At 29.0% G+C, this 14,305-nt stretch overlaps 1 protein-coding gene across 1 annotated transcript; it reads left to right on the plus strand.

Annotated features, from left to right (window-relative positions):
• The first annotated feature begins 11,707 nt into the window (after positions 1 to 11,707).
• On the plus strand, positions 11,708 to 14,305 carry LOC111630600 (achaete-scute homolog 1b-like). The gene is made up of 2 exons (XM_023374720.1): positions 11,708 to 12,267; positions 13,896 to 14,305. The coding sequence occupies exons 1-2, from the start codon at positions 11,728 to 11,730 to the stop codon at positions 13,965 to 13,967; spliced, it is 612 nt and encodes a 203-aa protein (XP_023230488.1). The 5' UTR covers positions 11,708 to 11,727; the 3' UTR covers positions 13,968 to 14,305.

Below are 14,305 nucleotides of genomic sequence, written 5' to 3' on the forward strand. Positions count from 1 at the left end.
CTGTAATAACGTATAATATCTAGATGTAATACAAATGCTGTAACAAAGAAGTGATATACAAGTATTTTGTTTCTTTTATAAAAATACATAATTAGGATTGTGAACATTTCATAAGGGAAAAGTGGTATAGTTTTAAAGAAATTTATAACATTTTGTATGTTATCAAATAATTTACTTCAAACTAAATTTTCTTCCATAAGCTGAAATTTTCATATATATATATATTAGTGATGTGCCGGATCATTAAAAATGTATATCCGCTGATACGGATACAGATCATTAGTGTCTAGATCCGCGGATATGGATACGGATCTCAACTTTCATACTCAGTCGGTGCCGGTGCGTATGACCTTGGACTGATAGTTGATGGTTTGCATTAGTAACGCGACGTGTTTTGACTTGCACTGCGCATGTTTTTGTTTATAGTTTAGTGTGACACGGAATAGCATAGATTATGTTTGTATTTTTGGAGAGTGTTGAGTTAAATTAAAATAAAAACAATGTTGACAAAAAAGTTTAGTAGTGCAATATACAGTCGACCCCCTATAATTATGGTTCCTATAAAACTACGAAAAAATATACGTATTTTGGAAATGTTGAGTCGGATTAGTGTAGAATCGATTAATTTTAAGGAAGAAAACCTTTNTTTTTAAATCTTTAATATTTTTTTGAGCAAAGAAAACCTCTATTCGGTATTTTCTAAAAAAATAACTTACTAATTAATCTGCGTGTTTGAGATTTTTATACTTAACGCTACAGATGTAAGGGGATGTTTTTGATGTAGTTATGAGGGCATTTTTTTGAATTTAACCTTTAAAAAAACATTTATATTACAGCCGTGAATATTAAAGATATTATTTATGATGACCAAATAAATTTTTTAGGCGTTAACATCATTGTTTCGTGTAAATATTTTAAAGAAATATTTAAAAGTAAACAATTCACGAAAGAATTGACATTCGTAAGCTGAATACAATCATTAAATCATTCATTCTATTGTGAGATTTTTTTTTCTTACCTAGAGGACATCTGTTCAATAGCTTCTTCAACAAGGGTGAAGAGTTTGACTTCAAAAAACCGGGGTTAGTTTTTTTCTTATTGAATGTAGTGGCACGTGTCTAGAAGAATCATAGCGTGCAGTTAATTGATATCCATTCAATAGTAAGATGATGCTAGAAAAATATCAGGACTAAGAAATGATAGACTGTTTCTTTGTCTCATCAGCATTCAAAAAACACCTAGATAACTGTTTTTTTAGAAAGATTTATTAGGTATAAACACGTTAGATGCCGCCTTTCTAATGAAATTCGACAGTGACAATTTCTTTGTTTCTGTTTAAAAGGATGGAAACGTAAAAAAAATACGCATCTTTAATTGCGAATTGAGTGTTTTTCTTTTTTTTTTTTTTAGACTTTAGAATGCTTAAATTCGCCAATTATAATTTAAAATTTCTTTCACGTTTCCAAAACATCTAACGGCCTTATTATTATTAAATGGGCCTCTTAAGTTAAAGTGGTTCATACGTAAATAATTTATAAATCATATGAATATGCGAGGGGGTTTTCTCTGGATTTAAATATAAATAAGTATTCCTGGTTTGACATTGCTGATGAATTTGGACCGCATGGGGTCAAACTTACAAAAATATCATTTGGATTTTTGGTGACATCTCTACGTTCATGACAACTTAATGTATTGTCGACATTTACACAGTGGACACCGACTGGTCTTAGTTTCAATCAGAAAATGAACTTTGACCCCCGTTAGCTACCATCAAAAACTGTAAGTGCACTCGAACCCCAGGCGACAACTGACCTCTAATCCATTATGAACAAATAGGATGACCCCTTTTTTATTTTTTACTACATCGTTTGCAATGATCTATCGAATGTCGAGGTGATAAATTGCAACGAAACATATAATTTAAGAAGAAAACATCTAAAAATCTTACTAATTTCTAAATTATCTTTGTCTGAAAAATCACGATCATCATCCACGTATTTTTTTAAGAACCTTACGTCTGAATAGAATGTTAATTAATACGATTTAAACCATCAAAAAACACTCCGGAACGTCAAATAGGTAAGTTTATTTAGACCTTAATTAACTCATTCATACCATTATTGTATAAGATTACGCTTTTGTTTTTATTAGTTAACTATTATAACTAAATAATTATACAAGTTAACTAATTATCACATTGTAAGGGCAAGTGATGATGATTTTTATCACTTCTTTTGTTCTTTCGATGCTTTGTTTCGCTTTAAATTATGCAATTTTATGCAAAATTAGCATTCTTGCGGGTGGTCTTAATTAGAAAAACTCTAAATATTTTTCTAATTGTTCGAATTAGTATACAATTTCGAGAGTTGATACTAAATTTAATGCAAATTAGCTTACTACAAGGTTACAGATACACCTGATATACAGTTCTGGAGAGTGTAAAAATATACTGTTCTAGTCACCAAAAAAAAAACTAATATTCGGTTCTAGCAGTCTAAAAATTCTAATTTAGAGTTCTAATATTGTAAAAATCTGATACAAAATTTTAAATAATTTAGAGTTTTATAATCTAAAAACAACTAAATTTTATTAATAAAAATTAGTTGTTTAAAATTAGTTGAAGATAATTCACTTGTGAATTAAAAAGAAGGAAAAAAAATCACTAAAAAGTTTTTCACAGTGTCTTCATAATTTTGTTTTTCTCATACCTCAAGAACAACAAAGTCACTAGCAGAGTCGACCGTTATTTGGAGGCCCTTCTCTGCTTCAACGTGCAAAAATTGTTTGTAAATGATCGTCCATGATTTTAAATTTATATGAATCGTAATTTTATACTTAACAACAGGAATGTTTATATTTGCATGCTGAGACGGAGGAGAGCCTCAAAATATAAGTACTATCCTCTAAGTCAATGTTTTTCTACCTTTTTCTGGTCGCGGACGGATAAAATTATGAATAATTATATGCGACTGTAAATTTTGCTGATTTATTACTCTTAAATGTGCTTATTTAGAGTTGTACGAACTTTGTTACGTACAGTAATTCTAGATTACTACTAAAATGTCACCTATAATCAACTGTAAAACATTGTTCTATGTGGCTTTGTTGTTCCTAAGGCATGAGGAAAATAAAATTATGAAGACACTGAAAATTTTGTAGTATTTTTTAATTAATAATTTTAATAACAACTTTTTAATTCGGAATAATTTTCACTTTTAATATTCTTAGAATATTTTAAAAATTTCGTTATAATTCTGTCATTGTAAAAAATGTGATGTTGAGTTTTAGCATTGTAAAACCATTACAATCTACACAGTTTTAATCTAAAAAATATAATGAGAGTGTTGATAATTTAAAAAAATGATATAAACTATAGTTCAGTTAAATCTTAAATAATTTTTTATTTCGGTAATCTATAAAATCTGTCACACAGTTTTTAATATATAATTCAAAAAATTAGAGGGAAATAATCTAAAATTGCAATTTAGATTTTTATTATACTCCACAAAAATTTCATAATGGTTTCTAAAAGTAGATAGAAATTTAATATTTTTTTTAAAAATTTAATTATGGGATTAAGTTCTAAAATGATAAAACTGACCTCATAGAATGGTAACTTGTTTTTATCATTATAAAAAATAATGTATTTATTATAGAAGACAAGACAGCTGTATCCTTATATTATCTAACGGTATCATAACACGACGAATTCTAACCAAACTACCACCTGTCCACCGACTAAGACGTGTTTAAATCTAACGGTAGTTCGATCTGTCTTAGACAGATGTTTTTTGAAAAATATAACAGTTTAATTAAAATCAGGGCAAAATATATATATATATGTAAAAAAACAAAACATTTAAATTTAGAAGCGCCGTATCGTCGACTCTCGTCGCCATATTTAAATGCTCTATTTATATAAGCATTTCTGTATGTGTGTTATGAGGAACGAAAAAATAATAATTTAGAGCGATTTGCTTGCATATATTTTGGACTTCATAATATGTAAAACTATTTACCACTTTATACCTAGTGTTTTTATAATGAATTTTCCGTAATTCTGATCGCAAAAAGGTTCACTAGAATTAGAAACTATGTATTATCAATCCGTCGCCATATTTTACTTTAAAAAATAAATTACAAAAAATAGCTAAAAAAAGATCGTATTGACTTATTAAATCTGGTTTATTTGCATGTATTTTTATATTTTTAATGTATTGGCAGTCGTAAATGTTGTATACGCAACGGAAAAAATTTTATAAAATAATTTTGTAACGAGAAATCATCAAAATAAATGCCGTTTCATTAATCCATCGCTATATTTAATTAAGGCGTTTGTATATAGGAAAATTAAAAACCCAATGATCTATTTGAATATATTTTGTATTGTGAAGTAAAAACGCACGTTTGTATACTACGTGGAAGCAGTAATATAGCTATAAAATCGGTTTAAAATAAAAAAAATTGTGAAATTTCCTCAGATCAAAACGAAAATCACGACAATTTTTGCATTTTTACATAATTCCAAAAGATGTTTTGAAAGAAAACAAATAAAACGAACAGAAAATAAACGACAAAGTAACTTATAATTGAAAATTTATAGCTTTAAGGGGGAGAGAATCTCTCGGAAATTAAACTTAACCGTCTAGAGTTAAATCACATGACAATTACCTCACGAACAGCTGGTCTGAGATTTCTGACGTCACTCACGAAGCCAGGTGAGACGTAGAACATGCGCAATGCTACCAGACAATTTCCGAGAAGTTGGCGAACCAACGAAAGATTCGAACATAAATCCGTTAGAAAATCCCCTTCATTATATATTTATAATGTTCTGTGATTGCCCTCCTTCCGTCCGAACGTTTTTAATAAAATCTTTATGCTTAATTAATGAAGTGAGTTTGGGTAAGCAGGCAGGTGTTCGCCACTTCTATTAACGTCTAGCCTAGTGTAGTGGTCTACATTGGGTCACACAGGGGTCATTCCTGTCCGGTTCGATCCCGCACATATCCAGGTGTGATAGTGATCCACGTGCCAAACTATCTCGTCCTTTGGGGACATCTGCTTCTTCTTCTTATTCTTCTTCTTCTACGTCTGCCAAGAATTTTATCTCATTATCATACTTTCTTACCTGTCTCATTCTATAAAACCACATATTCTGTACGTAGTACCTTTCTGAAAGGGCACCATTTCTACTTTCGTTTTTAGTGTTGAATGTTAATTTTTAAGCCATTTATCAGTTTTGTAGTCGTGTTATTTACAAAAATCTTGTTGAATAATATGAGAAAAGATTTTGACTACTTATTTTATTATGTAAGTTAACAAGTTTTTACACGCCCTTTATGAAATGATACCATTTCTAATCTTCGTTTATGGTGTTCAAGTTTTACCATTTATGAGTGTAAAGCGGTGGTTTCTTTTTAACTTTACACATAAATACTTCAATAATGTGATAAAGAAACAACTAATTAAAGATTTATTTTATAAATTAAACAATATTTTTTTGTGTTTTTATGTATATTTTCCTTTCTGAAAGGACATCAATTTTATTTTTATTTATGGTGTTGAATGTTAATTCTTACTACTTATCAGTTTTAAAGGAGTGTTTTTTATATTTTATTTTGGAATTCTTGTGGAATAATATAATGATGTAAACAACAAAACTTCTTGTGTTATTTTTATAAAGTTAGTGAGTTTTTATACCCCTTTGCGAAGTGATGCCGTTTCTATCTTCGTTTATAGTCTGAATATTCTTAATCCTTATTATTTACAAATTCGTATTAATTTTTTTATTTGGAACTTCACAAACAAATAATTGATTAATGTAATAAAAAACAATAATGGAAATTGTTGTTTTATTTTACAAATTAGTTAAATTTTTTTTGTTTTCCTTTGTAAAACGGAACCATCGCTACTTTTGTTTATGATATTGAATGTTAATTCTTACTATTTATCAGTTTTAAAGGATTGATTTTGAAAATCTTGTGGAATAATGTGATGAGAAAAACAATAAAACTTATTAATTTGTAAAAATAATACAAAAACGTAAGTTTTTATGTCTCTTTGCGAAGCGTTGTTTCTTCGTTTCTGGTGCTGGATATTATTAATCCTTGTCATTTACGAATTCGTAGCGGTGTTTTTTGTGAAAACTTGATAAACAGATAATTGGTTAATGCAATAAAGAATTAACAAGGATCTTGTTTTATTTTATAAATCAGTTAACTTTTTTTGTGCTTTCTTGTAAAATGGAACAGTTGATACTTTCGTTTGTGGTGCTGAATGTTAATTCTTATCATTTAAGAACTTGAAACGATATTTTTGGAAACTTTATGCGCTATATAAATAGTTAAATGATATGACAAGGAAATAAAGAAGCATACATATTTTTTATTTTATAAATTTGTAAATTAAAACTCATCCTGGAATGACATCATTACTATCATTAGTTTAGTCAAACTCAAATGAGTTTGAAGTGATGTGTTTTTAAAAAAACTTGCACATAAATAGTTAAACAATTTCATCTTTGATTGTCTTCCTCTTATATCTTCTTATCTGTTTCATTTTTTCTAATTAACAATATTTTTATGTCTCTAAAAAGTACCATTTCCGCTTTCATTTGTACTACTAACAGTCTAAGATTTTCTTTTTAGAAATCTTCACATATAAATACTTGAATAATGTGATAAGAGGAAACAACAAAGTCTTTTAGGTCACGATAAAGACTTATACAAGGTGTGGCACATCACACTGACTTATAGATCTGTATTTGATACACGAAGTGATTTCGATGGCAATTTTTCTCAATTTTAACAACTTTTATACTTCTAAATTAAATTTTTATACTTATTATCATAATATATTATGTCTAACATATATATATAAATGTTAGACATTTATTTTTTTGAATAAATAACAAATTATCACCCGCACATAAGGGTATGTGTACTGTACAAGTATAGGTGAATGTACTTAACCTTTTGATGCGACCAGACAATTTATAATTCTCTTCTTAGCGATATAACGACTCTCTATAAATTTACTTTGCGTTTTTTAATGTTTATAAAAGCGCCAAATTAAAAAATATGCAACTTTTAATCGTCGAAGTGTGAAAATAATCCCTTTTAATCTCTAGTTTAACATAAAAATGGTTCTAACTAGTAAGAAAAATGCTTAAACTCTTATTATATTATGGAAATTATAAGCTTCCTGAATACTTCAATAGAATAATAATTAGATATTATTATAGTTTTTACGAGTTTTCTGTATACATTACTTATAATAATCACAGAAAGCATACGTGATTCTAGTCTATGCCACACACCTAGTTAGCGAGGGGGTACTGTAATGTATTAAGTACATTCGACCGGTCTCTTCTGCTGTACAGAACATAAAGAATAATTCTAGCATTGCCCAGAAGGGAAAGAATTTCAACACGGAAGTCCGAAGGTAACACTATTGAAATTATTGTGCCTCTTACAGATTTCAAGTTCAAAAAAACACCAAACCCTTCCTCGTTGTTCGTTAAAATTGTAGACTATCGAACAAGATAAGTAGTTAATTGATTAGTCTCTAAGTATCGACATACGAGTTGGAATTTAGTTAGTTTCTACTGTAGATGGAAGGAATTTTTAGATGCGTGTGACTCCATTTTGAGGCTTTAGGGTGGAGGGGTTAAACTCTAAAATCGGCTCGTTATTTTCTTTTCCTGTTTTTTTGAAACTCGTAAATTATTTGGTACATAAAAAATATTCGAAGTATTTTATTAAATTTGTGAAAGTTCAATCACTGCTAGACCACTCTTTTCTATCATCAATCTTACTCGTTGGTAGTTGGACAAGAAGAGGGATGATCAAAATTCGCGTCATATATATGTATTATAAATAAACTAGATGGAGATGAATTTAATATTCTTCTAGTTTCGTTTTGAATGTATTGCGAGGAAGGAAGAAGCAAAGTGTCACAAGCCCATGCTACCGAGCAGGTGAGCCAAAGTGGTATAACGACTTTTGTTGTTTGGAAAGGACGTTTTCTTTACAACTGGTTTAAAGCTTGTACCTTTTAAAATGGTTCCAATGTATCAAATATCATGAAAATTAACTCTTTATAACGACTATAATTGTTAATGTATTGTTTAAATTAATCAAATTAACATAAAGCAATACGTTGTGCTACATCACGTTAAATTTGTAAATCTTCATGAATTTTGACAGTCAAGTAAATAATTCTTTCAAATTTAATAGCTATACATCGAGTATATATATATATACTGCTGATTCCTCGAGGGTTTTCACGACTATCAGATGTATTGGGGTACAGAAAGGATTCTTCATAACCGTCAATCACCTTTAACCCTGCAGTAGAATACTACAAATCCCTCCTTCCCTATTTAATCATTGCATTTTGCTTATGGGGATGTTTTTCAACAGAATAACAGGTCAACCAACACCAGTAGGATGCGATGGTAATGTTGTTATACCCTTGTATCAAATATAAATATATGGTATATAACGATTAATAAAGATTCTACCAAAAATTCCTCATTATAAAGTTTTATATCCTCAATTGACCCCTGTTAGTTTTTTAGATAGAGGTACTTAGAACTTCTTTCTTCCTTTATAAAAGTGTTATCTCGAATACCGCACCTACTCAGGGTTGAAGAAAGGGGTTGGGAAACTAGATATCTTTAAACACCACTATTTACATCACATCTCGACATCAATTTCTCGTTAAGTGGTATAGATGTCATCACAGCAGACAACAGTCCTGGGTGTAGACATATTTCGTCTGTGCTCTTTCTAGTAACCATAGATACATAGACGAAAGGGGCAAAATAAAAAAAGTAGTCATAAAACAGTCGCACCCAATTTACAAGACCTTGGATAAGAGTTGTCTTTGAACATTATGGTTTGGTCGAGCAACGTGCTTTAGAATATAAAATAAAATCATACCCTCGTATGCTTCTCGTATTGTTAAAGCTAAATTATAGGTATATAAGGTAGTAAAATATATATAAATTTTCACATTATCATGAAAGAAAATAGGATTTTTTCCATTGATTTTATATCAATCCGGCCATATTGGGAGTGTGTATGAACTTAAAAACTATTTTAGTGTCGTCATCAGCAGGTGTGTGTCCATGCAAGAATGTAAATAAAGTAGACAGAGATTTTTTTCCGTTTCTCTTCCCTCGTCGTCTGACCACAGTAGGTGTTGTAGAAAGCCCCAGGCGTGCAGGTGATGCTAACCATGGTAGTTTAATGAAAATACTCGAATACTCGAGCTCCTCTTCTACCCACTACGTGTATTCCTCATACATATAATATTACTTCTTAAAATAAAGAAAGTTTAACATCCTAAAAAGCTATAAAATTACTCTAGAGTCTTTTGTTTGGAGCCAAGTTTCCTCTATAACCAACTATTGATTCGTACTCTTACTCCTACACTAATGACTTTAAGGGCTAAGAACATGATTATAAAAGTATTAAATTAATTTTTCGAAGAGTTTGATAAATTTACTGTACTTTTTCTAACTATATTTTATCACAAGGGAAGAAAAATCATCTAAAATCTTCAACATTTATAGCTTTATTCTATTGTTCGCATTTATGACTTTAACTTAAACGTGCCGAGATCACGAAGAATATGTGAAATTTTTATTTATTGCGGTCATTTAAGCATCACCTTGGGGGTATAAATGAAAAAAAAAGAAGTGATGGCAGAGTCCAGATTGTAATCTCATATATAACATTATGCTAAAATTACCATGAGAAACACGTAGTGGATGTTGTAGTTGTTTCGGAGAGGGTAAAAGGCGATCATAAAAAAATTTTGGTAAATACTTACAGCTCTTAAACACGTAAAATCAACTGAAGAAGTAGATATAATGCCATAAGTATAACTTTGTAAAGTTATATTAAATTTATCCATCATCAATCAACTTTAATCATCCTTCTTTCTGCATGGAGCTTATCGCCATTTTTATATAAATGTCGGTAACTTTAACATAAATTGATTTATATTTAGATTAAAAATTTTTATAAAATAGAGTTTCGAACATTTTCATTTATATAATTTTAATATAAATTATTTTTAAATGAATTTACGTGTATGAAACTGTTAGAAAGTGTAGCATAAGTAGTTACATTTTTCCACATTTTCGAACAAAAAATTTAATTTATACGTCATTAAATTAAATTTGGAGCTTTTTTTATTAAGAAAATCGAAGATTTAATTTACTAAAATTTAAATTATTTTACAAAATACATATATTTTTATTTTAAAATTTTATTAAGCCTTGTAACAAGCGAACTTGCTTGCTTAAGAGGCATTCAGCTTAAAATTCATTCTTAAATTTTTAAATAAAAATAAATTTAACAAAAAAATATATGCTAGAATAGTTTAAAAAGCATAAAATAATTTTAAAATAAAATATTTTTTTTTTAATATATTTTAAATTCATTACATTTTTCACATTATAAATAAATCTGGCGCTCGTATAATAAGCAGTGATTTATCTATAAAATCTTTCAGGATGTTCGTTTCTGCACCTGTAAAATTTTTACAAAATGATATTATATTTTGATATTTGTTAAAAGAAATACATCAACCATCTGCTCTAAGGACCTCCTAGGGATTTTTAAACACGAAACCCGTTATAAGAATAGGGAAATAAAGATGAGTTTTTAGAAACTACAGTAAGAAGCAAAAAAAATTGGCATCGAATGTCAAAACTTAGTATTTTTCTGCGAATTTCATAAGATTATTTTGAATAATTTATTATTTTAGTGAATCTATACAGCAATAGAAAGGTTTTGTGTCCTATTTAAGTTGTAAAAGTCCATTTTCCGTTTGCGATAATCGATGTAACAACGAGTTGTTTTTGGATCTATCGACCATGTAACTTGTTCGATAACGAGTGATGTTCTCTTATGAAAATCGAACTTTATTTTATAAGAATTAAATCTTTCGGATAATAAATTTCCTATGTCTTAGATCTGTGTTGTTTTCTTTGATTGCAAAACCGTTATAAGATGTGTTGGCCAGCTGTCGGCGCGTGTCACTCAACATGCAAGAGACGAAGTTTTGGGCCTTAGGCGTGGTTTTTGGCTCGTGCATGGCTCGCGACGGAAAACAGTCTCCGATGTTCACCTGCCAGCCTCGGGCGTATGTTCGCCATCACCTGTCTGACCAGCTTCAGCATCCTCCATTTAACCTCGAGAAAACTCGCTAGTATTTTTTAAACTGCGAAGTTAATTGACTCTTATATTAAATATTTGATCTAATACAAAAATTAGGGTGCATTTAAATAAAAATGGATCACATCAATGTAATATCTGTGATAACACGTTGCCAATTTAGTGTAGAAAGAGATATAAAGATTTATTTTTTTAAATTTACAGTTATATATGGCTGCACCTAAGAGAATTTAAATGTCTTTCAGAGCACAACGAAGGATTTCGGTCTTTAACAAAACGTTATTATCCAATTATACAAACAGCACGTGTCACAGGGAGAGTGTCCAATCTCAGCGCGTGCCAACCTCACTCAAAATTAATGGAGTGAGTAATTCTCGAGAATTGCCAATGAGATCCGAGCGTCGTCTGATTGGCCAACGAGAGATGGCTTGCCACGTGCAGGAAGAGTTTCGGCACCGCCTGTTCTCAGATAGTTGCCTGAACTGGGCGTATAAAGTGCATGTTTTTTGACGATGTGGTGAGAAAGGTAATGATGTCTCAAGTGTCTTCTAGCGAAGAATTCGGCTCGTGTCTATATGCCCAATCTGTACTACCTCACAGCATGTCGTGGAATCAAGGACAGTCTTATCCTATGGAAGGATCCGTTTTAACTTACAATTCCGAAACGGGTTCTCAACCACAATCGGAGAGGAAGAAACAATGTAGAAAAGTAAACACCAAATCGACCTATAAACACATACCTCATCGAGAAAAACCGCCTCATCTTGTAGCTAGAAGAAACGCAAGAGAAAGAAGAAGGGTTCAAGCTGTGAATAATGCTTTCGCTCGTTTAAGGAAGTCTGTACCCATTGAAAATAGAAACAAAAGGTTGTCTAAAGTTAAAACACTGCACAGAGCTATAGAATATATAAATGCCTTGCAGGATATGTTATCACAAGCTGATGATGATCTATCCACTGAAGTTGCTAATGGCGATAGTTTAAGGAGTTACAACAGTTATCTGGAAACTGATGTAAATGCTGTAAATAAGGAAAACCAAGTTGGACAGAGATGGATAACGTTAGAATCGGTGAGTTTCTTTTCTAAATCTCTGAAAATATCCTGCATTTCTATTATGGGGCTTATATTGAATCTAAAAAAACACTTCTCCATAATTCGATCGATAACGATCAATTATAGGTCATTAGTAAATTGAAAATTGTTTTATTGGAGATATTGTTATATATTTTATCTAAAAACACAATATTTCTGATATGTTGTTTAAAAATATAATTTCTGTCGAAATTTCCAACAATTTCCTGGAGCTAATTTATCAGTTCCTAAACTTTTAAGCAGCTTCAATTCTTTCAAAATATTACAATTCTTTATGTTTTTTAATTTATTACGTTTCCAAAAAATGTTATATTTTCCAAATAAAACTGCAATCTTTTTGTTAAAAAATTAATTAAACTATTTTGTCTTAAAATTACCAATATTTTGAAGCTATTTTTAGTTTCCCAGCTTCTAAAAAATATTTGTATTCTTTTAAAATATTGTGATTTTTAAAGAATATTTTTTTGTTATTGTTTTACAATAATATCCAAAATTATTGTGATAATATTTATTAAAATATTCTAAGTAAACTAAAAAAATTTTGGATAATTTCTAAAAATCTTTAATGTAATCAAAAAAATCTAAAAAATTTTATAATTAAATTTCGAGTATATTCAATTTCATGTTTTTGTATATGGCCTAAGGGATCCATTTAATTTAAATGTATTTATTTAGATTTTTCCCAAGCGTATAATAATTTATTCATTGATGAATCTTTAAAGAGTTTGTCACAGACCTGTCCAATTTTCTAATTCATTGATAATTAAATTGAATGTGAAGTTTAATATATATAATACCATTCAAAAAACATCATCTAAAAACATAAATTATTATAAATTTAATTCAAGTATCAATAATTTATAATAATATGTATGTTTATGATGTAAAGATAGATAGAAATATATAATTAAAATTATCTTTAATTNTTTGTTCAAAATCAAATGTGCGATGATCCTCTAAATATGATCTGAGCATCCAAACAAATCAACTAAAACTGTTAGATATAGGCCTATAAATTCTATATTCTAGCTCTGGAATTAGGATTTATATGATAAATATTAAATTCTAGTGTTAGGATTTATATATTTTTTACTTATAATGCTGGCAAACTTTATACAAATCTATTAATTCTTACCTCTTGATAACTTGGATTCTCTGCTTTATATTCTAGTTTATTTTGATAATATCTCTAGAAAAATTTTTATATTGTATAAATTACCATTTGAAAATTAAAATTTATCACATTTTCTACTTATTTTATATAATAAATTTCAGAAAATTCAATTTTAATCTCCAAGACTTGGATAAACATCTTAATTCTATCCTATTCTAAAACTCTCTCAATTATGAAATATTTGAATGTAGATATTAAAGATATTTTACTTTTAAAAAGTTAAATCTGTGATTTAAACTAAAATGTATTAGAAATTTACGAAATTTTAACTTAAATGATTAAAACTATAACGTATGATGTAAATTATACTTTTTTTTTTATCAAATTAAAATGATATAAAAGATAATTTAATATACTTAATAAATATTTTAATTAAAAATTGTAATACAATCAAGAAATTTATAATAATTCCTATACTTTTACGCTTACAGTCATGTGAACAAGACAGCTATAGCGACTACTTACCATTTTATGATGATTACAGTGGTGGTCTGTCCAGTTAAACGACGTTCATCTGTATCAAATCAAACAAAAAATGGACTATATTCGACTATTCTTTATCAATTTAAAACTACAAAAAATTTATAAATATATAAAAAAATTTATAGAAAACAGAAAGCACGAAGAGCAAAGTCCCATTCATTGATACTTTCACAGCAAAGCTTAGCGATACTGCAGTGAAGCACCATCCACTTTCTTAGGGACGACGTTAATTGTGATAAAGTAACTAAACAAACTTGTAAATTATCATCATTATCGACGATAAAATTAAATACTCAATGAATTTTCTTATCAAGAAATATATCTATGTATATGTACGTGAGAAACACAAAAAAAATTA

This window comes from Centruroides sculpturatus, unplaced genomic scaffold (genome assembly GCF_000671375.1).
Source record: "Centruroides sculpturatus isolate CEXI.00-Female unplaced genomic scaffold, Cexi_2.0 scaffold603, whole genome shotgun sequence".
Taxonomy (NCBI): domain Eukaryota; kingdom Metazoa; phylum Arthropoda; class Arachnida; order Scorpiones; family Buthidae; genus Centruroides; species Centruroides sculpturatus.

Excerpts from the sequence above, each read along its gene's own strand:
- LOC111630600 (XM_023374720.1), top strand. The coding sequence starts at position 11,728 with ATGATGTCTCAAGTGTCTTCTAGCGAAGAATTCGGCTCGTGTCTATAT. Across the intron at positions 12,268-13,895 it reads GATGGATAACGTTAGAATCG|TCATGTGAACAAGACAGCTA; the intron begins GTGAGTTTCTTT and ends TTACGCTTACAG.